We start from the raw sequence: 25,247 nt of genomic DNA on the forward strand, positions 1-25,247 counted from the left end.
CTAGAGACCCAGTTAGAGACCCATCTAGAGAGCCAGCTAGAGACCCATCGAGAGACCGATCGAGAGACCCATCGAGAGACCCATCGAGAGACCCATCGAGAGAGCCAGCTAGAGACCCAGTTAGAGACCCAGTTAGAGACCCATCGAGAGACCCATCTAGAGAGCCATCTAGAGAGCCATTGAGAGACCCATCTAGAGACCCATCGAGAGACCCATCAAGAGACCCATCGAGAGACCCATCTAGAGAGCCATCTAGAGAGCCATCTAGAGACCCATCGAGAGAGCCAGCTAGAGAGCTAACTAGAGACCCAGTTAGAGACCCAACAAAAGAGCCATCTAGAGACCCAGTTAGAGACCCAACTAAAGAGCCATCTAGAGACCCAGCTATCACTGTGACATTGAGATGATATCTGACTGATTGTCCAGATGTCTGCTAGATGAGTGACTGATTGTCCAGATGTCTGCTAGATGAGTGACTGATTGTCCAGATTTATTTATTTATTTGACTAGGCAATCAGTTAAGAACAAATTCTTATTTTCAATGATGGCCTAGGAACAGTGGGTTAACTGCCTGTTCAGGGGCAGAACGACAGATTTGTACCTTGTCAGCTCGGGGATTTGAACTTGCAACCTTTCAGTTGACTAGTCCAACGCTCTAACCACTAGGCTACCCTGCCGCCCCAGATGTCTGATAGATGAGTGACTGATTGTCCAGATGTCTGATAGATGAGTGACTGATTGTCCAGATGTCTGATAGATGAGTGACTGATTGTCCTGATTGAGGGTCCATATGTCTGCTAGATGAGTGACTGATTGTCCTGATTGATGGTCCAGATGTCTGATAGATGAGTGGCTGATTGCCCAGATGTCTGCTAGATGAGTGACTGATCGTCCAGATGTCTGCTAGATGGAGTGACTGATTGAACAGATGTCTGCTAGATCAGTGACTGATTGTCCAGGTGTCTGATAGATCAGTGACTGATTGTCCTGATTGATGGTCCAGATGTCTGATAGATCAGTGACTGATTGTCCAGATGCCTGCTAGATGAGTGACTGATTGTCCTGATTGATGGTCCAGATGTCTGATAGATCAGTGACTGATTGTCCAGATGTCTGCTAGATGAGTGACTGATTGTCCTGATTGATGGCCCAGATGTCTGATAGATGGAGTGACTGATCGTCCAGATGTCGGCTAGATGGAGTGACTGATTGTACAGATGTCTGCTAGATCAGTGACTGATGGTCCAGATTGCTGCTAGATCAGTGACTGATTGTCCAGAAGTCTGCTAGATCAGGGACTGATTGTCCAGATGTCTGCTAGATCAGTGACTGATTGTCCAGATGTCTGCTAGATCAGTGACTGATTGTCCAGATGTCTACTAGATCAGTGACTGATCATCCAGATGTCTACTAGATCAGTGACTGATTGTCCAGATGTCTACTAGATCAGTGACTGATTGTCCAGATGTCTGCTAGATCAGTGACTGATCATCCAGATGTCTACTAGATCAGTGACTGATGGTCCAGATGTCTGCTAGATCAGTGACTGATCGTCCAGATGTCTACTAGATCAGTGACTGATGGTCCAGATGTCTGCTAGATCAGTGACTGATCATCCAGATGTCTACTAGATCAGTGACTGATCGTCCATATGTCTGCTAGATCAGTGACTGATGGTCCAGATGTCTGCTAGATCAGTGACTGATTGTCCAGATGTCTACTAGATCAGTGACTGATTGTCCAGATGCCTGCTAGATCAGTGACTGATTGTCCAGATGTCTGCCAGATCAGTGACTGATTGTCCAGATGTCTGCTAGATCAGTGACTGATTGTCCAGATGTCTGCCAGATCAGTGACTGATTGTCCAGATGTCTGCTAGATCAGTGACTGATTGTCCAGATGTCTGCTAGATCAGTGACTGATGGTCCTGATGTCTACTAGATCAGTGACTGATGGTCCAGATGTCTGCTAGATCAGTGACTGATTGTCCAGATGTCTACTAGATCAGTGACTGATGGTCCAGATGTCTGCTAGATCAGTGACTGATTGTCCAGATGTCTGCCAGATCAGTGACTGATTGTCCAGATGTCTACTAGATCAGTGACTGATGGTCCTGATGTCTACTAGATCAGTGACTGATGGTCCAGATGTCTGCTAGATCAGTGACTGATCATCCAGATGTCTACTAGATCAGTGACTGATGGTCCAGATGTCTGCTAGATCAGTGACTGATCGTCCAGATGTCTACTAGATCAGTGACTGATGGTCCAGATGTCTGCTAGATCAGTGACTGATCATCCAGATGTCTACTAGATCAGTGACTGATCGTCCATATGTCTGCTAGATCAGTGACTGATGGTCCAGATGTCTGCTAGATCAGTGACTGATTGTCCAGATGTCTACTAGATCAGTGACTGATTGTCCAGATGCCTGCTAGATCAGTGACTGATTGTCCAGATGTCTGCCAGATCAGTGACTGATTGTCCAGATGTCTGCTAGATCAGTGACTGATTGTCCAGATGTCTGCTAGATCAGTGACTGATGGTCCTGATGTCTACTAGATCAGTGACTGATGGTCCAGATGTCTGCTAGATCAGTGACTGATCATCCAGATGTCTACTAGATCAGTGACTGATGGTCCAGATGTCTGCTAGATCAGTGACTGATTGTCCAGATGTCTACTAGATCAGTGACTGATGGTCCAGATGTCTGCTAGATCAGTGACTGATTGTCCAGATGTCTGCCAGATCAGTGACTGATTGTCCAGATGTCTGCTAGATCAGTGACTGATTGTCCAGATGTCTGCTAGATCAGTGACTGATGGTCCTGATGTCTACTAGATCAGTGACTGATGGTCCAGATGTCTGCTAGATCAGTGACTGATCATCCAGATGTCTACTAGATCAGTGACTGATGGTCCAGATGTCTGCTAGATCAGTGACTGATTGTCCAGATGTCTACTAGATCAGTGACTGATGGTCCAGATGTCTGCTAGATCAGTGACTGATTGTCCAGATGTCTACTAGATCAGTGACTGATGGTCCAGATGTCTGCTAGATCAGTGACTGATCATCCAGATGTCTCTATTGTATGTATTCTCTGAAAGGCATCAATGGTTGAAAACAATCTTTAATCTTTCTCATATCGGTCACACTTATTACCTAAGTATTACCTAAGTATTACCTAAGTGTACCTAAGTATTACCTAAGTGTACCTAAGTATTACCTAAGTATTACCTAAGTGTACCTAAGTATTACCTAAGTATTACCTAAGTATTACCTATTCATCTGTTGTTACAGTGGGCTAATCTGGTCATTTAGATTTCATCTTTGATTTACAATAATATCTAGTTTTGCCTCGTATAGCCTACAAGTACTCTTCACATACTTCAACGCTGTAGCTGCAAACATCTGAATTCCCCTCAGCTATCAAGTAGCAAGCTTCTTCCTCAGAGAAACATACTGCCCCCTACTGTCCACCAGCAGGTAGAGCGATGGAATAAAGAACCAGGATGGAGAGTGCATCCATCGCACTGACAGACAATGCCCTGATACTTTGCCAGCAGCTGGATACGGAATCTGTGTTTCAGCGAGATGAGAGACAATAGATCCCAGTTCTGTTCCAAGTGGTACGCTATGTCCAATATAGGGCTCTGATCAAAGTAGTGCACTAGGTATGCAACTGGAATCTACACAGTTGGAGTGTGCTTGATCCTGGAGGCCTGACAGAGACAGTCAGTCAGTCAGTAGCTCAGTGCCTGGTATTGACTGGTCACTGTTCTCCCTCTCTCTCAGGACACAAGGAGCCAGTCAGTCAGTAGCTCAGCGCCTGGTATTGGCTGGTCACTGTTCTCCCTCTCTCTCAGGGCACAAGGAGCCAGTCAGTCAGTGAGTCAGTCAGTAGCTCAGCGCCTGGTATTGACTGGTCACTGTTCTCCCTCTCTCTCAGGACACAAGGAGACAGTCAGTGAGTCAGTAGCTCAGCGCCTGGTATTGACTGGTCACTGTTCTCCCTCTCTCTCAGGACACAAGGAGCCAGTCAGTCAGTCAGTAGCTCAGCGCCTGGTATTGACTGGTCACTGTTCTCCCTCTCTCTCAGGACACAAGGAGAGAGTCAGTCAGTCAGTCAGTCAGTTAGTAGCTCAGTGCCTGGTATTGACTGGTCACTGTTCTCCCTCTCTCTCAGGGCACAAGGAGAGAGTCAGTCAGTCAGTCAGTCAGTCAGTAGCTCAGCGCCTGGTATTGACTGGTCACTGTTCTCCCTCTCTCTCAGGACACAAGGAGAGAGTCAGTCAGTCAGTCAGTCAGTTAGTAGCTCAGTGCCTGGTATTGACTGGTCACTGTTCTCCCTCTCTCTCAGGACACAAAGAGAGAGTCAGTCAGTAGCTCAGCGCCTGGTATTGACTGGTCACTGTTCTCCCTCTCTCTCAGGACACAAGGAGCCAGTCAGTCAGTCAGTCAGTCAGTAGCTCAGTGCCTGGTATTGACTGGTCACTGTTCTCTCTCTCTCTCTCAGGGCATAAGGTTCTGATACAGAGAGCACCAATCAATGAGACTCATTAGGTGTGGAGACAAAGCACAACAATAGATTTCTTACATAGTCCAATTATTATTATTTTGTTAATTAATTAGCCCGCTCTAGAGCTTAAACAATTTAAGCAATTAAGACGAAAACCAACTTCCAAATGTCCAGACTGACCCAACTCAAATTGTTTGGGAACATATTTTGGATTTATACTTTTTGAGCTAAAATATGATTTAAATGAGAAAAAAGGGTCATCGACTTGAATGGTAATTTCACCATCCAACCCAACAGAGGAGATGTTCGGACTGGCCCAAACGTAAATTGATGGTCAAAGCAAATTTTAAATACTATGTATACTTTATGAATTGCATAAATTAACATGGGTTAAAATAAGAACTATAGGAATAAAGTGGAATCTTTTCAAAAATGGTCCTGCTCCAATGACAATATTGAGTTACAAGACTACCTTTAAAACATTCAGGCTATTCAAACTTCAAATTCTTTCAACTCTTTATCAACTATAACTACCCACATTTGCATAAATTAGCATACAACTCACCAACCGTAACTCTTGAACCGGCCAATCTACCGACACTAAACCAACTTACTTATGTTCAGACTATCCTAAATGTAAAATTATTACAACTTTTAGAAACTATAAATAAATAAATTTGCCAACATTTGCATGAAATAACTCACTGTTATGGGGCGGCAGGGTAGCCTAGTGGTTAGAGTGTTGGGCTAGTAACCGAAAGGTTGCAAGTTCAAATCCCCAAGCTGACAAGGTACAAATCTGTCGATCTGCCCCTGAACAGGCAGTTAACCCACCGTTCCTAGGCCGTCATTGAAAATAAGAATTTGTTCTTAACTGACTTGCCTGGTTAAATAAAGGTAAAATAAAAATAATTTTTTTTTTTTTAAAAACAGTAACTCTTGAACCGGCCAAGCTACCGACACTAAACCTCTTTCCTCATGTTTAGGCTGAACTGTACATTCTTAAACACTTTTAACATAGTGAACACAAATATAAACGCAACACGCTACTGTTTAAACGATTTTTACTGAGTTACATTTCATACAAGGAAATCAGTCAATTGAAATAAATAAATTAAGCCTTAATCTATGGATTTCACATTGACTGGGCAGGGGCACAGTCATGGGTGGGCCTGGGACTGCACAGGACCAGCCACTTGAGAGTCAGGCCCAGCCACTTGAGAGTCAGGCCCAGCCACTTGAGAGTCAGGCCCAGCCACTGGAGAGTCAGGCCCACCCACTGGAGAGTCAGGCCCAGCCACTGGAGAGTCAGGCCCAGCCACTGGAGAGTCAGGCCCAGCCACTGGAGAGTCAGGCCCAGCCACTGGAGAGTCAGGCCCAGCCACTTGAGTCAGGCCCAGCCACTTGAGTCAGGCCCAGCCACTTGAGAGTCAGGCCCAGCCACTTGAGAGTCAGGCCCAGCCACTTGAGAGTCAGGCCCAGCCACTGGAGAGTCAGGCCCAGCCACTTGAGAGTCAGGCCCAGCCACTGGAGAGTCAGGCCCAGCCACTGGAGAGTCAGGCCCAGCCACTGGAGAGTCAGGCCCAGCCACTGGAGAGTCAGGCCCAGCCACTGGAGAGTCAGGCCCAGCCACTGGAGAGTCAGGCCCAGCCACTGGAGAGTCAGGCACACCCACTTGAGAGCCAGGCCCAGCCAATCAGAATTATTTTTCCCCCACAAAAGGGCTTTATTACAGACAGAAAAACTCCTCAGTTTCATCAGCTGGTCTCAGACGATCCCGCAGGTGAAGAAGCCGGATGTTGATGTCCTGGGCTGGCGTAGTTACACGTGGTCAGCGGTTGTGAGGCTGGTTGGACGTACTGACAAATTCTCTAAAACAACGTTGGAGGTGGCTTATGGTTGAGAAATTAATATTCAATTTCAATGTTGTATTGTGTGTATCTGTCTGACTAATGCCTACAAGATGCATTTGACAGGGAAAAGCCAGAGGCCCCTAGCGCGCGAGAGAGAGAGAGAGAGAGAGAGAGAGAGAGAGAGAGAGAGAGAGAGAGAGAGAGAGATCTGGTCTAAAGTAGTGCACTATATAGGGAATAGGGTGCCATAGTAGTGAGTGGTAACAGACTAAGAGAGAGAGAGAGAGAGAGAGAGAGAGAGAGAGAGAGAGAGAGAGAGAGAGGCTCCTCAACGATATGAGACTAACCACAGCCAAACTAAAGAGAGGTGTCGCTTATCAACACGAGGTAGTCTATCAACACGAGGTAGTCTATCAACACGAGGTAGTCTATCAACACGAGGTAGTCTATCAACACGAGGTAGTCTATCAACACGAGGTAGCCTATCAACACGAGGTAGCCTATCAACACGAGGTAGCCTATCAACACGAGGTAGTCTATCAACACGAGTTAGCCTATCAACACGAGGTAGATTATCATCACGAGGTAGCCTAACAACACAAGGTAGCCTATCAACACGAGGTAGCCTATCAACACGAGGTAGCCTATCAACACGAGGTAGCCTATCAACACGAGGTAGCCTAACAACACGAGGTAGCCTAACAACACGAGGTAGCCTATCAACACGAGGTAGCCTATCAACACGAGGTAGCCTAACAACACGAGGTAGCCTAACAACACGAGGTAGTCTAACAACACGAGGTAGCCTGAATGGTCCTGAATAGGACTCATATAATTCCACTAACTCCTAGGACTCCTAAAACTAATTCTACTAACTCCTAGGACTCATATAATTCTACTAACTCCTAGGACTCATATAATTCTACTAACTCCTAGGACTCATATAATTCTACTAACTCCTAGGACTCATATAATTCTACTAACTCCTAGGACTCATATAATTCTACTAACTCCTAGGACTCATATAATTCCACTAACTCCTAGGACTCATATAATTCCACTAACTCCTAGGACTCATATAATTCCACTAACTCCTAGGACTCATATAATTCCACTAACTCCTAGGACTCATATAATTCCACTAACTCCTAGGACTCATATAATTCCACTAACTCCTAGGACTCCTAAAACAAATTCCACTAATTCTACTAACTCCCAGGACTCCTAAAACTAATTCTACTAACTCCCAGGACTCCTAAAACTAATTCTACTAACTCCCAGGACTCCTAAAACTAATTCTACTAACTCCTAGGACTCCTAAAACTAATTCTAACAACTCCTAGGACTCCTAAAACTAATTCTACTAACTCCCAGGACTCCTAAAACTAATTCTACTAACTCCTAGGACTCCTAAAACTAATTCTAACAACTCCTAGGACTCCTAAAACTAATTCCCCTAACATATGCCCTTTATATGTATGTGTATATATATATATATATATATATATATATTTAAACATAAGTATGTTATATCCTTCTGGAGACCTAAAATTGATTTCCATTCAAAATCAAATTTTTCTAACCCTAAACCTAACCCCTAATCTTAAAATAGCCTTTGTCCTCGTTTTACTATCCTTGTGAGAACTTTGAGGATTTACAGTACCCACGCAGATAGTACTACACACACACACACACACACACACACACACACTCTTCTGAGGACTGGGCCTTGCCAGAGCAGTGACCTGCTTCTAACTCTCCCAGGCAAGACATCAGACGGTACACTATTTCAGCTTGAAGGGTATTTCACCTTGAAGGGTATTTCACCTTGAAGGGTATTTCAGCTTGAAGGGTATTTCACCTTGAGGGGTATTTCACCTTGAAGGGTATTTCACCTTGAAGGGTATTTCACCTTGAAGGGTATTTCACCGTGAAGGGTATTTCACCTTGAGGGGTATTTCACCTTGAAGGGTATTTCAGCTTGAAGGGTATTTCACCTTGAAGGGTATTTCACCTTGAAGGGTATTTCACCTTGAGGGGTATTTCACCTTGAAGTGTATTTCACCTTGAAGGGTATTTCACCTTGAAGGGTATTTCACCTTGAAGGGTATTTCACCTTGAAGGGTATTTCAGCTTGAAGGGTATTTCACCTTGAAGGGTATTTCAGCTTGAAGGGTATTTCACCTTGAAGGGTATTTCACCGTGAAGGGTATTTCACCTTGAAGGGTATTTCACCTTGAGGGGTATTTCACCTTGAAGGGTATTTCACCTTGAAGGGTATTTCAGCTTGAAGGGTATTTCAGCTTAAAGGGTATTTCACCATGAAGGGTATTTTGGGTAAATTGTTAAACATATTTCTACGTGGTGTTTTCTTTCTGAAATAACTGTTCTGTTGTTTAAGGGCGTGGCATACTGTCCTGGCTAATCCAATGGTAAACTATCTATTCTGTTGATTAAGGGCGTGGCATACTGTCCTGGCTAATCCAATGGTAAACTATCTATTCTGTTGATTAAGGGCGTGGCATACTGTCCTGGCTAATCCAAACTATCTATTATGTTGTTGCAACAGCAATGTTATACTTGACATGAGCGTGCACACACAAAAATACCCAAACAGGACAGACACAGGACAGACACAGGACACACACCCACACACACAGGACACACACAGGACAGACACAGGACACACACCCACACACACAGGACACACACCCACACACACAGGACACACACAGACACAGGACACACACCCACATACACAGGACACACACACCCACACACAGGACAGACACAGGACAGACACAGGACACACACCCACACACACAGGACACACCCACACACACAGGACACACCCACACACACAGGACACACCCACACACACAGGACACACACAGGACACACACATTAAAACAGATGTGGTCTCTCACACATTAAAACAGATGTGGTCTCTCACACATTAAAACAGATGTGGTCTCTCACACATTAAAACAGATGTGGTCTCTCACACATTAAAACAGATGTGGTCTCTCACACATTAAAACAGATGTGGTCTCTCACACATTAAAACAGATGTGGTCTCTCACACATTAAAACAGATGTGGTCTCTCACACATTAAAACAGATGTGGTCTCTCACACATTAAAACAGATGTGGTCTCTCGCACATTAAAACAGATGTGGTCTCTCACACATTAAAACAGATGTGGTCTCTCACACATTAAAACAGATGTGGTCTCTCACACATTAAAACAGATGTGGTCTCTCACACATTAAAACAGATGTGGTCTCTCCAATGCCAGACGTGTTTTGCTGTCTTATTTTGGACACTCTCTAACTGTTTTTCAAAAACAACTGAGACAAACCATAGCACTGCTACTGTATGTGAAGCTGACCATTAAAGGAAACTGCTGCTTGACTGGACCTACAATGGCCGTGGAAGTGGCATTTGACAGATGTAGGCCAGTGAGTGAAGGGTCAAATTAAAAGTGTCCCCCCCGATTCTAAGAGCCATTAAATATGACTAAGACCCTGACAGGCTTTCATTCCAACTGGACATCCTCTCTGTTCCTCTGTCAAGGCCGTCTCTCTCCTAAGTGCACTTTCCCTCCTAACCCGACGAGCACTTTGGAATTGATTGAAACAAAATGTCACAATTATGCGATGTAACTCCGAGCTCCGAGCCGTCCTTCCATGCACGGCCTTAATTATTCATCAATTAGTGGCCTCTTTTCTTTTTTGTCCCCCTAAATGATTTTTCATTCAGTTTGCAGAGATGTATGGTTCCCCTGCTGTTAACCAGTCTAAAGGCATTAGTTTCTGGGTTTGCAATTAAACCTTATGCATAATTCATGAGCCAGACCCAACTCTGTCTGTCTGTCCTTAGACAGAGGCTAAGTCCTAAATAGCACTCTATTCCCTAAGTAGTGCACTACTTTTGACCAGGTTCCATAGGGCTCTGGTGAAAAGTGGTGTACTTTATAGGGAATAGGAATCCATTTGGGATGCTGCCTGCAGACTGCTACTGACAATGCGCTGAGCTCTCTCTCTCTCTCTCTCTCTCTCTACTCTGGAGGCAGAGATGGGAAATGAATTCAGTCTCTCTCTCAGGTTGGAAGAGAACAGATGCCCGTCGGCCTAAGAGAAAGAGAATAGAGGAGGTGGCCATGAAGATGAGCTTTCTGTGAGATAGATCAACGTATGCTGAGGATGACAGAATAGCAGAGGATAGAAATACCACTGAGGAAATGAATGTGTAGAAATGTATACAACCTTATCTCATGTAGAGTATTAAAAATACGCTGAGGAACGTGTTTTAACTGAATGAGTAATGCAATAGCCAAGAAGTCTGTTTTTATAATATGGCAATACCATATATATCTGAAAATACAAAACAATATACCATCCTCTGAATATACAATAGAATACAAGTGGTTACTATACTTATATTGTTTTAAGTGTGTTCATGTACATTTTCCAGAGTGAACAACGGCAAACTCTCTATATTCACTGTCCCACCTAGCTCTCTGTCCCACCTAGCTCTCTGTCCCACCTAGCTCTCTGTCCCACCTAGCGCTCTGTCCCACCTAGCTTTCTGTCCCACCTAGCTCTCTGTCCCACCTAGCTCTCTGTCCCACCTAGCTCTCTGTCCCACCTAGGTCTCTGTCCAACTTAGCTCTCTGACTAACCTAGTTCTCTGACTAACTTAGCTCTCTGACTAACCTAGCTCTCTGTCCAACCTAGCTCTCTATCCAACCTAGCGCTCTGACTAACCTAGCTCTCTGTCCAACCTAGCTCTCTATCCAACCTAGCTCTCTGACTAACCTAGCTCTCTGTCCAACTTAGCTCTCTATCCAACCTAGCTCTCTGACTAACCTAGCTCTCTGTCCAACTTAGCTCTCTATCCAATCTAGCTCTTTGGCTAACCTAGCTCTCTGTCCAACTTAGCTCTCTGACTAACCTAGCTCTCCATCCAACCTAGCTCTCTGGCCAACCTAGCTCATTGTTTTGGCCTTATGATATTGTGTCAGGAGTCTGGTCTCTTACTGTGGTCCTCTGCTGCCACCTGGTGGACATGCATGTAATAAATATTGGATTGAAAGAACATCTGCATGAACCCAGTCTTCAGTATGAGTCATCCATACATCAATTGTCTTAAATCATTTATTTACTAACTAAGTAATTCACAGAAATGCATAAACAAACAGTAGATAGTTACAAGGAAATGATAAGGGAGTTTCCCTAGTGGGATAAACCGGCATCGCGGCTTGGTCTACAAAAGGGAAGTGGGGGTCGACTGAGATAAGACGACACACAGTTGATAATTATAACAATTGAAATGCTAATCCTTTGCACATGAACGCTCACTCATTCGGGAACAATTGCAATCAATATATATATATTTACGCTCATGTGTCGTCGGGGTTTCTGTTGAAAAGTTTGTTTCTGTTGGAGTCTCTCTCTCATGGTTAGAATGGGTAGTTCAGAGTGACATTCATTCATGTCGTTATGGAATAGATGTTTTGGCGATTGTCGGTCTTCGCTTTCAATGATACCGAATTCAATGCAAATTAATTACTTAAAAATCATACAATGTGATTTTCTGGATTTATGTTTTAGATTCCGTCTCTCACAGTTGAAGTGTTCCTATGATAAAAATGACATGCTTTGTGAGTGGGAAAACCTGCAAAATCAGCAGTGTATCAAATACTTGTTCTCCCCACTGTATATATATACATATATAAATGAATGCACACGTGACTAAGTAGCTTTGGATATAAGCATCTGCTGAATGGTATATATTATAATACTCTAAAACATTTCTAGGATGGCCCAACCTCTTTCCCTCCTGGGGGCACAGTCTATGACTGTCCTTCAGTGGCCCGGCCAGAACCCGGACTTGAACCCGATCCAATATTTTCCAAAGGCGCTGTGCATATGAGATGAGTACAGCAGTATGTAAACATTATTAAAGTGACCAGTGTTCTATTATTAATGTGGCCAGTGGTTCCACGTCTATGCACATAGGGCAGAAGCCTCTAAGGTGCAGGGTTGAGTAACCGGGTGGTAGCTGATAGTGATGGCTATTTAAGGTGTTCTGATTGAAGTGGATTTAACAAGTGACATCAAATAAGGGATCATAGCTTTCACCTGGATTCACCTGGTCAGTCTATGTCATGGAAAGAGCAGGTGTTCATAATGTTTTATACAGTCAGTGTACTGCGTTAATCTTGGAACCGATTTGGGAATTAGCTTTCAAAGGTCTGATAACCAGATGGTTAGCCATGATTTGGTACACATGATACAAAAAAACATCCCACAAAGAGAGGCAGGTTCCCATGGAAACAAGACGCTTGATGACACTGCTGGAAATCAGTTTTTATTTTAGGATATTATTTTTCTGTTTACTTCTGGTTTTGTCTGCACTCCAGAACCATTCTAGCTGCTATAAGAGCTAAACCTCTGAATGTGTCCCGATCAATGGGAAATAAAATGCCTCAAATTGGCACATTGGACATTCAACATGACAATATGTTCTGGTTTATTTTTTTAAAATTACATTTATGTCTTTCCAGTGGAAATGAAACTAAGTTGAAAACCATTTTGATAATTGTATTGTCCATCAGCATTCACAACACACAAGACAATCAGCCTTTGATATTGCAGTCACAGGAAATAACAGCACATCACACCACCAAAAAGCGATATTTAATACATAACATTTCCATGGTGATTTCAGTAGTATTCACAAGATCTGATGAAGGAAAAGCTACTTCCAATTCTTCCTCAGCTCACTGTGATGGCAAACGACTCTCTCAGTCGCCACAGAGTTAGGTGGAATTATTTTCAGTCTCCTCTGCCTCTCTCTCTCCTCTCCCATCAAATTCCATGGATGGCAAACCCTTCATTTAGACAGTAAACCTGTAAATCTGATAACACCATATAAACCGAACAAAAATATAAAACGCAACATGCAACAATGTCCTTGATTTTACGGCGTTGCAGGTCATATGAGGAAATCGGTCAATTGAAATTAATTCATGAGGTCCTAATCTATGGATTTCACAAGACCGGGAATACAGATATGCATCTGTTGGTCACAGATACCTTTAAAAAAAAAATGGGCCTCAGGATCTCGTCCCGGTATGTGCATTCAAATTGCTATCCATAAAATGAAATTGTGTTAGTTGTCCGTAGCTTATGCCTACCCATTAGCCTAACCCCACCACCACCATGGGGCACTCTGTTCACAACGTTGACATCAGCAAACTGCTCGACCACAAAACGCCATGCACGTGGTTTGAAGGTTGCGAGGCCGGTTGGACGTACTTCCAAATTCTCTAAAATGGAGGCGGCTTATGGTAGAGAAGTTAACATTCACTTCTCTGGCAACGGCTCCGGTGGACATTCCTGCAGTTACCATGCCAACTGCACACTCTCTCAAAACTTGAGACATCTGTGGCATTGTGTTGTGTGACAAAACTGCACGTTTTAGAGTGGCCTTTTATTGTCCCCAGCACAAGGTGCACCTGTGTACTGGCCATGCTGTATAAGCAGCTTTTTTCGATATGCCACACGTGTCAGGTGGATAGATTATCTTGGGAAAGGAGAAATGCTCACTAACAGGGATGTAAACTAATTTGTGCACAAAATTTGAGAGAAATAAGCTTTTTGTGCATATGGAACATTTCTGGGATCTTTTATTTCAGCTCATGAAACCAACACTTTACACGTTGTGTTTACATATTCATTCGGTATAGTTGACTTTATCATTCTTTATAACGTAACTGAATGAGAGTCTCAGGTCTCCTCTTGAGTAGCAGGGTCTTTCAGACGTTCCACTGAGTTGTAGTGTTCTCCCAGTCTGTACGCATGTCGCATGTAACTGAAACATAAATCGCAAACAATTAAAGGCACAATCCATCATTTGAATCATTTGTTTTTCTGCCAAATGGCAGCCCCGTCACTTGGTTTACTATAAGGCAGATCGTGAATGGGGCTGAAGAAATCTAACAACTCAAATGACTTGATAAACTGAGATAGGGATGTAAGGGGAGGTATAGAGGCTAACTGACCTGGTGCTAACAGAACAGAATGGAGGTTAACTGACATGGTGCTAACAGAACAGAATGGAGGTTAACTGACATGGTACAAACAGAACAGAATGGAGGTTAACTGACATGGTGCTAACAGAACAGAATGGAGGTTAACTGACATGGTACTAACAGAACAGAATGGAGGTTAACTGACATGGTGCTAACAGAACAGAATGGAGGTTAACTGACATGGTGCTAACAGAACAGAATGGAGGTTAACTGACATGGTACTAACAGAACAGAATGGAGGTTAACTGACATGGTGCTAACAGAATGGAGGTTAACTGACATGGTGCTAACAGAACAGAATGGAGGTTAACTGACATGGTGCTAACAGAACAGAATGGAGGTTAACTGACATGGTGCTAACAGAACAGAATGGAGGTTAACTGACATGGTGCTAACAGAATGGAGGTTAACTGACATGGTGCTAACAGAATGGAGGTTAACTGACATGGTGCTAACAGAATGGAGGTTAACTGACATGGTACTAACAGAATGGAGGTTAACTGACATGGTGCTAACAGAACAGAATGGAGGTTAACTGACATGGTGCTAACAGAATGGAGGTTAACTGACATGGTGCTAACAGAATGGAGGTTAACTGACATGGTGCTAACAGAACAGAATGGAGGTTAACTGTCATGGTGCTAACAGAATGGAGGTTAACTGACATGGTGCTAACAGAATGGAGGTTAACTGACATGGTACTAACAGAATGGAGGTTAACTGACATGGTGCTAACAGAACAGAATGGAGGTTAACTGACATGGTGCTAACAGAACAGAATGGAGGTTAACTGACATGGTGCTAACAGAACAGAATGGAGGTTAACTGACATGGTGCTAACAGAACAGAATGGAGGTTAACTGACATGGTACAAACAGAACAGAATGGAGGTTAACTGACATGGTACAAACAGAACAGAATGGAGGTTAACTGACATGGTGCTAACAGAATGGAGGTTAACTGAAATGGTGTTAACAGAATGGAGGTTAACTGACATGGTACTAACATAAGGGTGATGGGTGACTTGTCAAACTCCTCTCCAATCATTATAGCTGGGGAATCAGCTTGGAGCACTTCTATTGGCCGTTGAAGGACCTGTGTCAGAGCTCTCAGCTGTTAGGAAACAAAGTAACAGCACACATGAATCACAGAGTATATTTGACCCCATTTTGGTACCATTTTACAGTAAGGTACGCTGACTATAAGTAGTTTGTAAAGGTAAATTTACAGTTTATAGATCATGTATAAATCATTATAAAACCGTTTATGACACAAGGTGCTCTGTTGGGTCCTTTGATAAAAACAAATTGATCAAGTGATTGAATGGATTAACTCGCCATAGTTAAATAAAGTTTAAATAAGTTTTTTTTAAGTACCTCTAGTTGTCCACCCCAGGCGGCCGTGTCTGCCACATCACTGCAATACTTGTCAAACTCATCTGGAAACACACAGAGGTAGTGATCACACACTGGAGTGACTCATCTGGAAACACACAGAGGTAGTGATCACACACTGGAGTGACTCATCTGGAAACACACAGAGGTAGTGATCACACACTGGAGTGACTCATCTGGTAACACACACACACAGAGGTAGTGATCACACACTGGAGTGACTCATCTGGAAACACACAGAGGTAGTGATCACACACTGGAGTGACTCATCTGGAAACACACAGAGGTAGTGATCACACACTGGAGTGACTCATCTGGAAACACACAGAGGTAGTGATCACACACTGGAGTGACTCATCTGGTAACACACACACACAGAGGTAGTGATCACACACTGGAGTGACTCATCTGGAAACACACAGAGGTAGTGATCACACACTGGATTGACTCATCTGGAAACACACAGAGGTAGTGATCACACACTGGAGTGACTCATCTGGAAACACACAGAGGTAGTGATCACACACTGGAGTGACTCATCTGGTAACACACACACACAGAGGTAGTGATCACACACTGGAGTGACTCATCTGGTAACACACACACACAGAGGTAGTGATCACACACTGGAGTGACTCATCTGGAAACACACAGAGGTAGTGATCACACACTGGAGTGACTCATCTGGTAACACACACACACAGAGGTAGTGATCACACACTGGAGTGACTCATCTGGAAACACACAGAGGTAGTGATCACACACTGGAGTGACTCATCTGGAAACACACAGAGGTAGTGATCACACACTGGAGTGACTCATCTGGAAACACACAGAGGTAGTGATCACACACTGGAGTGACTCATCTGGTAACACACACACACAGAGGTAGTGATCACACACTGGAGTGACTCATCTGGAAACACACACACACAGAGGTAGTGATCACACACTGGAGTGACTCATCTGGAAACACACAGAGGTAGTGATCACACACTGGAGTGACTCATCTGGAAACACACAGAGGTAGTGATCACACACTGGAGTGACTCATCTGGAAACACACACAGAGGTAGTGATCACACACTGGAGTGACTCCTCTGGAAACACACAGAGGTAGTGATCACACACTGGAGTGACTCATCTGGAAACACACAGAGGTAGTGATCACACACTGGAGTGACTCATCTGGAAACACACAGAGGTAGTGATCACACACTGGAGTGACTCATCTGGAAACACACAGAGGTAGTGATCACATACTGGAGTGACTCCTCTGGAAACACACAGAGGTAGTGATCACACACTGGAGTGACTCATCTGGAAACACACAGAGGTAGTGATCACACACTGGAGTGACTCATCTGGAAACACACAGAGGTAGTGATCACACACTGGAGTGACTCAGCAGAGGGACCACAAGTACTGAATATATTTATGTAAGAAAAGTTGTTATTGATACTAATCATATGCAAGTGGTAAAAAGCTTCATTTTATTTATTTGATCTTTATTTAACTAGGCAAGTCAGTTAAGAACAAATTATTAATTTCAATGACGGCCAATGAACAGTGGGTTAACTGCCTTGTTCAGGGGCAGAACAACAGATGTGTGTACCTTGTCAGCTCAGGGATTTGAACTTGCAACCTTCCGGTTACTAGTCCAACGCTCTAACCACTAGGCTACCCTGCCGCCCCCTCATAACAACTGTTGCTTGGTAGCATCTATAGATGAAGCATTATAGCCTGGGTAAGGCCAAAAATGCACCAAATATCACAACTTCAATGAACTATTTCTCAATTATGCTTTAAGATACAAAATGTCAAAAAAACAATCCTTCCTCCAAAATAATGCTTTTGCCGGATAACATTTCATGAAAATCCAAAGCATATATTTAATTTTCTAGTTTGGTGAGGAATCACCCATTCAAAACCTCATCAGCAACAACATCAAACACAGAGACGGTTTTCTAGACACACATTAAGTTATGTCCTGAACTGAAAAGCTATTTCAATAAAAGGTTCTTGCCCCTGATCGTGTGTTTTTTAGTTCTCGACCAGGCTTACTCTGTGTCTGAGGAAACCCCCCTTTAATGTCTAACTAAACCGTCCCCGTAGTGAACAGAACAGTTCGTCCTCACCAGGCGTGTACATGTCCCCTGTGTTGGTGTTGGTGAGGAAGGGAAGGAAGTCGTCTGTGTGGCTCCTCATGTGCTGAGCGGTTTGGGCCCGGAGGTCCTTCAGGGTCAGACCTAAGCCATGCTGCCCCAACTGGTCCTCCACAGCGCGGTACATACAGTGACCATCTGAGGGAGGGTTTCCTTAGCATTAACTTGCAGGGAATGAAATGGAGTCTTTATGCTCACGACCCGAACACCCCCCCCCCCCCAAAGACACCATTTGCTGGCCTGATTCTCTAACCGCCAGGCCACATGCCAGGACACAGGACACATCCCCCCTGCTGTGGGTCTACCGACCCCTCCCTGCAGGTCCTACACCCACCCCTGCGGGTCCTACACCCCCCACCCCTGCGGGTCCTATACCCCCCTCCACCCCTGCGGGTCCTACACCCCCCCCCTGCGGGTCCTACACCCCCCCCCCTGCGGGTCCTACACCCCCCCCCCCCCCCGTCCCCCCCCCCTGCGGGTCCTACACCCCCCACCTGCGGGTCCTACACCCCCCCACCTGCGGGTTCTACACCCCCCCACCTGCGGGTACTACCCCCTCCTGCTGCGGGTCCTACCTGAGGAAATCTCCCTGATCTGCAGCTGGCGCTCCACCAGTTTCTGGGACAACTTCAGTCCCTCCTGGTGTCGCAGCCCAGACAGGTTCTCCACCTCAGCCTCCGCTATACGACGCTCTCTCTCCTTCTCAGCGGCTGCCTTCTTGTCCTGGGAGGGTTCAGAGAGCGCAGGGAGGACATACATGGGACTTGAACTCCAATGGGAAACTAAATTAAGGATTACATGAATCTAATCTTATTGCACCTGGTAAATGAGAGAATTTGACAAAAAACAGCAGGAGTTTAGGGCTTATTGAATGGTAATACGTAAAGATGTACTGGCACAATGCTGTAGAGCTCACCCGTCTCTTCTGTGCCTTGGATGGACCTCCCCCTTGTTTGGCATCTTTCTGCTCCTCCTCTCCTTCCAAAGCCAGGGACTCTACTCCATTCACAACCTCGTCCACCTTAGAGAAGGAGGTATATATATTTCTGTTATTAAAACACGACACGTTTTTTATCTGTGTGATTATCTACAACTGAAGATTGTGGCCGGTGATGACAATAATGATCCCATGAAATAAAATAACAGGTAAAAAATAACATGATATTTACACACAGACACAAATACGTTATAATTATAATTAATCATTTTGGAGGTGCTTATATTTGCCCTGTTAAGACACTTGTTCAAGTGTGAAATGGAAATGTGTTTCTCACATATCCCAACTCCCTGAGGGTGTGGGGTCATGGCAAGGTTATCAGGGTGTGGGGTCACAGCAAGGTTATCAGGGTGTGGGGTCACAGCAAGGTTATCAGGGAGGGTGTGGGGTCACGGCAAGGTTATCAGGGAGGGTGTGGGGTCACAGCAAGGTTATCAGGGAGGGTGTGGGGTCACAGCAAGGTTATCAGGGAGGGTGTGGGGTCACAGCAAGGTTATCAGGGAGGTGTGGGGTCACAGCAAGGTTATCAGGGAGGGTGTGGGGTCATGGCAAGGTTATCAGGGTGTGGGGTCACAGCAAGGTTATCAGGGAGGGTGTGGGGTCATGGCAAGGTTATCAGGGTGTGGGGTCACAGCAAGGTTATCAGGGAGGGTGTGGGGTCACAGCAAGGTTATCAGGGAGGGTGTGGGGTCACAGCAAGGTTATCAGGGAGGGTGTGGGGTCACAGCAAGGTTATCAGGGAGGGTGTGGGGTCACGGCAAGGTTATCAGGGAGGGTGTGGGGTCACAGCAAGGTTATCAGGGAGGGTGTGGGGTCACAGCAAGGTTATCAGGGAGGGTGTGGGGTCACGGCAAGGTTATCAGGGAGGGTGTGGGGTCACAGCAAGGTTATCAGGGAGGGTGTGGGGTCACAGCAAGGTTATCAGGGAGGGTGTGGGGTCACAGCAAGGTTATCAGGGAGGGTGTGGGGTCACAGCAAGGTTATCAGGGAGGGTGTGGGGTCACAGCAAGGTTATCAGGGAGGGTGTGGGGTCACAGCAAGGTTATCAGGGAGGGTGTGGGGTCCTGGCAAGGTTATCAGGGAGGGTGTGGGGTCACAGCAAGGTTATCAGGGAGGGTGTGGGGTCACGGCAAGGTTATCAGGGAGGGTGTGGGGTCACGGCAAGGTTATCAGGGAGGGTGTGGGGTCACAGCAAGGTTATCAGGGAGGGTGTGGGGTCACAGCAAGGTTATCAGGGAGGGTGTGGGGTCACAGCAAGGTTACCAGGGAGGGTGTGGGGTCACAGCAAGGTTATCAGGGAGGGTGTGGGGTCACAGCAAGATTATCAGGGATGGTGTGGGGTCACAGCAAGGTTATCAGGGAGGGTGTGGGGTCACAGCAAGGTTATCAGGGAGGGTGTGGGGTCACAGCAAGGTTATCAGGGAGGGTGTGGGGTCACAGCAAGGTTATCAGGGAGGGTGTGGGGTCACAGCAAGGTTACCAGGGAGGGTGTGGGGTCACGGCAAGGTTATCAGGGAGGGTGTGGGGTCACGGCAAGGTTATCAGGGAGGGTGTGGGGTCACGGCAAGGTTATCAGGGTGTGGGGTCACGGCAAGGTTATCAGGGAGGGTGTGGGGTCAAGGCAAGGTTATCAGGGTGTGGGGTCACAGCAAGGTTATCAGAGAGTGGGGTCACAGGAAGGTTATCGGGGTGTGGAATCACGGCAAGGTTATCAGGGAGAAGGGTCACAGAAAGGTTATCAGGGAGAAGGGTCACAGCAAGGTTATCAGGGTGTGGGGTCACGGCAAGGTTATCAGGGAGAAGGGTCACAGCAAGGTTATCAGGGAGAAGGGTCACAGCAAGGTTTTCAGGGAGGGTGTGGGGTCACAGCAAGGTTATTATAGTGTTGTGTTATTATATGAGTTTTTATTTCTATTCGTTTTTTTTGGAATGTCTTGCAAATGGGAGGGGGGGGGGGCAGTAATACCAGAGAGGAAGAGGTGAACAGAGAGATTTGACCGCTCAGAAAAAATCTGTCCGGCGAAAATACAGCGTTAACCAGTGGAATTTGAGATTTTGCAGGTCAATAAGAGAGTGATGAATTTGGTCAACATAAAATTGAATTGATAATTTGCTACGTGTGGCTTATTTGATTGAATAGACGTTTGATAATGTTTAGGTTGTAACGAACGTAATGATATAAGTGAACGCACGTGGCATCCCGGCATCTTCGAGAGAAAAAAACATTTGATCGGAGTTGTGCCTGTTGTTCACATGCAAATCTGCCCTCTCATTGGCTAGAATGTTACAGCCTGCTCCCACCTCCTCCCGCCTGCTTTCTGCCTTTGCGTACATTTATTCCCATTATTAGAGTATTGAGTCCTGCCTCTTGCCAGTATACAGATAGTCTTCGGTATGACATCAGGTGATGGGTCAGGTGATAGGATAGGTTATTAATAATGTCAATCTCAATGTGACTTTGATTTGAAAAGGAATAGTGCCTATAAATAAAAGACCAGTGCAAATAATGATGGTAGAAGGAAACGCTCTCATACATGTTCACACCAATCCAATGCTTTTTAACTTGACTAGCACATGTAAGAAGAATGTAGCTACTTAGCCGATTTCCCCTGTAGTGATAGTGATGCACAAGCTAGGAAACATCGCCATCTTCTGGACACATCATTATTTACTCACCAGATGGAAGTACCTTAAACTCACCTGATGAAGTACCTTAAACTCCCCCCCAAAAAAATATTATAATTGAAAACACCTTTGAAACCCCATTAGAATTTCTTCTAGACTTCAGGTGCAATTCTAACATGCAACATAATTCATGATGATTTTTATTTAGTTTGAGTCAAAGATATATTTTCAGTATCGTTGTAGTTTTCAAGCGGATTTGTTAATTATTTTTATTTCAGTTTACCAAATAGTTTCTTCATGAATAGTTTTGGTTTCATTTTTTCTGTTTACTATAATAACCTTGGGTCGCAGCCAGGGTCACCATTGTCAAGCGCCCCTAGAGAAATTTAAGTTAAATGCCTTGATCAAGTTTCATCAAATTATTTTTATGACCTGGTTAGTCGCATTGAGATAAACAATCTCTTTTCCAAGAGATACCTGGCCAAAATAGCAGAAAACAACAGAAAACAACAAAGACACATTCACAACATAAAACACAAAGCACTACAGTTAAGAGAACATACACATTGAACAGAAAGTTGGTTTGTGAAAGTGTGGTGCAACTAGGAGTCAAAACATTGACCCCCCCTACTTCATTTTCCATCATAGTGTTTAACCTTCAAAATTACCTTAAAGGAACGAGCTCCTGTAATTCCAGGAACTTCTGAAGCTCATTCCAAGCAGCAGGGGCAGGGACCTGGAAAGCTTTCCCCCCTAGCTCTGAACGAGCTTAAGTACAATCAAAACATTCATGTGAGCACAGGTGGTGAGATGTTTCACGTTGTCGGCTCCGGGATTTCAAACCAGTGACCTTTGGGTTACCAAGAAGGCCTACTACTAAAATATATAATCACTGATATGTAGACAACAGATTTGATTGGTCATCAGTATTGCTGATATGTAGACAACAGATTTGATTGGTCATCAGTATGGCTGATATGTAGACAACAGATTTGATTGGTCATCAGTATGGCTGATATGTAGACAACAGATTTGATTGGTCATCAGTATGGCTGGTATGTAGACAACAGATTTGATTGGTCATCAGTATGGCTGATATGTAGACAACAGATTTGATTGGTCATCAGTATGGCTGATATGTAGACAACAGATTTGATTGGTCATCAGTATGGCTGATATGTCGACAACAGATTTGATTGGTCATCAGTATGGCTGATATGTAGACAACAGATTTGATTGGTCATCAGTATGGCTGATATGTAGACAACAGATTTGATTGGTCATCAGTATGGCTGATATGTAGACAACAGATTTGATTGGTCATCAGTATGGCTGATATGTAGACAACAGATTTGATTGGTCATCAGTATGGCTGATATGTCGACAACAGATTTGATTGGTCATCAGTATGGCTGGTATGTAGACAACAGATTTGATTGGTCATCAGTATGGCTGATATGTAGACAACAGATTTGATTGGTCATCAGTATGGCTGATATGTAGACAACAGATTTGATTGGTCATCAGTATGGCTGATATGTAGACAACAGATTTGATTGGTCATCAGTATGGCTGATATGTCGACAACAGATTTGATTGGTCATCAGTATGGCTGATATGTAGACAACAGTTACCGTCTTCTCTCCTGACGAGTCCAGTTGTTGGAGCTCCTCGTTGTGTTTCTGATTCAGCTCTGCCTCCAGCTTCACAATGTCCTCAGTCAGCTGTTTACGCCTCTTCTTGTCATTTTTGGGGACAGCATTTTTCATGCTCTGGATTTTAGCTGAAACATTTATGAGTGGTTTATGTCCGCCTTTAACATATCACAATATTCTACAGTAGTCATACGGTCATAACAACAGCCTACAGCAGTCATACGTCCATAACAACAACCTACAGCAGTCATACGGTCATAACAACAGCCTATAGCAGTCATACGGTCATATCAACAGCCTACAGCAGTCATACGGTCATAACAACATCCTACAGCAGTCATACGGTCATATCAACATCCTACAGCAGTCATACGGTCATAACAACATCCTACAGCAGTCATACGGTCATAACAACATGCTACAGCAGTCATACGGTCATAACAGCCTACAGCAGTCATACGGTCATAACAACATCCTACAGCAGTCATACGGTCATATCAACATCCTACAGCAGTCATACGGTCATAACAACATCCTACAGCAGTCATACGGTCATATCAACAGCCTACAGCAGTCATACGGTCATAACAACATGCTACAGCAGTCATACGGTCATAACAGCCTACAGCAGTCATACGGTCATAACAGCCTACAGCAGTCATACGGTCATATCAACATCCTACAGCAGTCATACGGTCATAACAACATCCTACAGCAGTCATACGGTCATAACAACATGCTACAGCAGTCATACGGTCATATCAACAGCCTACAGCAGTCATACGGTCATATCAACAGCCTACAGCAATCATACGGTCATAACAGCCTACAGCAGTCATACGGTCATAACAGCCTACAGCAGTCATACGGTCATAACAGCCTACAGCAGTCATACGGTCATAACAGCCTACAGCAGTCATACGGTCATAACAGCCTGCATGTCATATCTATCCCACTAAGGATGCTACAGCGTGATTACCAGTACATGTTGAATTGCAAATGATTAAAACAGTCATTGTAAAAGTGGCTAGCTAGCAAAGACATAATTGTAAATCATAACACTACATCTAGCTACCAACCTTGCAGGTCCTTCTTCTCCTTGCGATGTTGCTTGGCTAAGATCTCCTCGGCTGTCTCTATCGTTACATCTTCCATGACTGTATTTTTGTTCTTTTATAAATACTGTAACATATATATATCCAATTCAACGTTATGGTTTTGCTGTTATGTAGAATCGGAACATTATTGATATCAGATACAAGTTTACGTCAGCTGGCCATCCATTACAATTGAAACGTGTTGAGCACCATCCACTTCCGGGTACTGAAGTATCGCGATATTATTGGTCATCATATCGCAACAGTTTCCTTAGTTGATTTGTTAGGGCCTTTAGGTTCTAGTCGAATAACGTTTTTATTTTTGTTCAAAATGTCCAAAATCGCTGTTTCAGGTTCAACTTAGGTTCGATTTCCTTATTTTCAGGAATCTTTAAAACGTTGGTTTCTCAAAGATCGATTATATCCGATTATATGGAATTGGCAATGAGCAAAACGTCAGTGAAACTTAATTAAAAGAACAAATACGTCTAAAGAAAATACTGTCTTCAACATCAATCACAGAATTATTTGAATTAATATTTTTGTTATGGCTAGTAGAGATATGATCGATCTGATTTAATATGTTATTGGTAACGGAGGTGAAAATGATAGAAGTAGCAGATCTTCAATAATGTATTCTCTTTTGCTGGGACCACAAACCACATTGTTTTAGAAAACACACCTATATCATCCAGAGGTCATTTGAGTGTGTTTTTATTATCTGTTAAACATAGATCAGAATAGAATAAAACAGAATAGATCGTTCATTGATTGGATTTATTTAGTGCTTTTTTTTCTAGACACCCAAACCGCTTTTACACCTCATCACCAAGATCATAATA

The 25,247-nt window shown here is 44.2% G+C and overlaps 1 protein-coding gene across 1 annotated transcript; it reads right to left on the bottom strand.

Moving 5' to 3' along the window:
- Positions 1–14,052: 14,052 nt before the first annotated feature.
- LOC139391757 (deubiquitinase OTUD6B-like) lies at positions 14,053–24,643 on the bottom strand. The gene is made up of 8 exons (XM_071139291.1): positions 24,388–24,643; positions 23,288–23,436; positions 18,948–19,052; positions 18,607–18,754; positions 18,005–18,169; positions 15,849–15,910; positions 15,479–15,585; positions 14,053–14,252 (listed from the first exon to the last, which is right to left on the bottom strand). The coding sequence occupies exons 1-8, from the start codon at positions 24,461–24,463 to the stop codon at positions 14,168–14,170; spliced, it is 897 nt and encodes a 298-aa protein (XP_070995392.1). The 5' UTR covers positions 24,464–24,643; the 3' UTR covers positions 14,053–14,167.
- Positions 24,644–25,247: the final 604 nt, after the last annotated feature.

Source organism: Oncorhynchus clarkii, chromosome 32, assembly GCF_045791955.1.
Source record: "Oncorhynchus clarkii lewisi isolate Uvic-CL-2024 chromosome 32, UVic_Ocla_1.0, whole genome shotgun sequence".
Classification (NCBI taxonomy): domain Eukaryota; kingdom Metazoa; phylum Chordata; class Actinopteri; order Salmoniformes; family Salmonidae; genus Oncorhynchus; species Oncorhynchus clarkii.

Bases quoted from the DNA above. Each gene is read 5' to 3' on its own strand.
- LOC139391757 (XM_071139291.1), bottom strand. From the start codon at position 24,463: ATGGAAGATGTAACGATAGAGACAGCCGAGGAGATCTTAGCCAAGCAA. The intron at 18,170-18,606 runs GTAGGACCCGCA...ACCCTCCCTCAG, and splicing joins GATCAGGGAGATTTCCTCAG to ATGGTCACTGTATGTACCGC. The intron at 14,253-15,478 runs GTTAGTACCATG...TTTATGTTTCAG, and splicing joins AAGTCACCCATCACCCTTAT to TTACATGCGACATGCGTACA.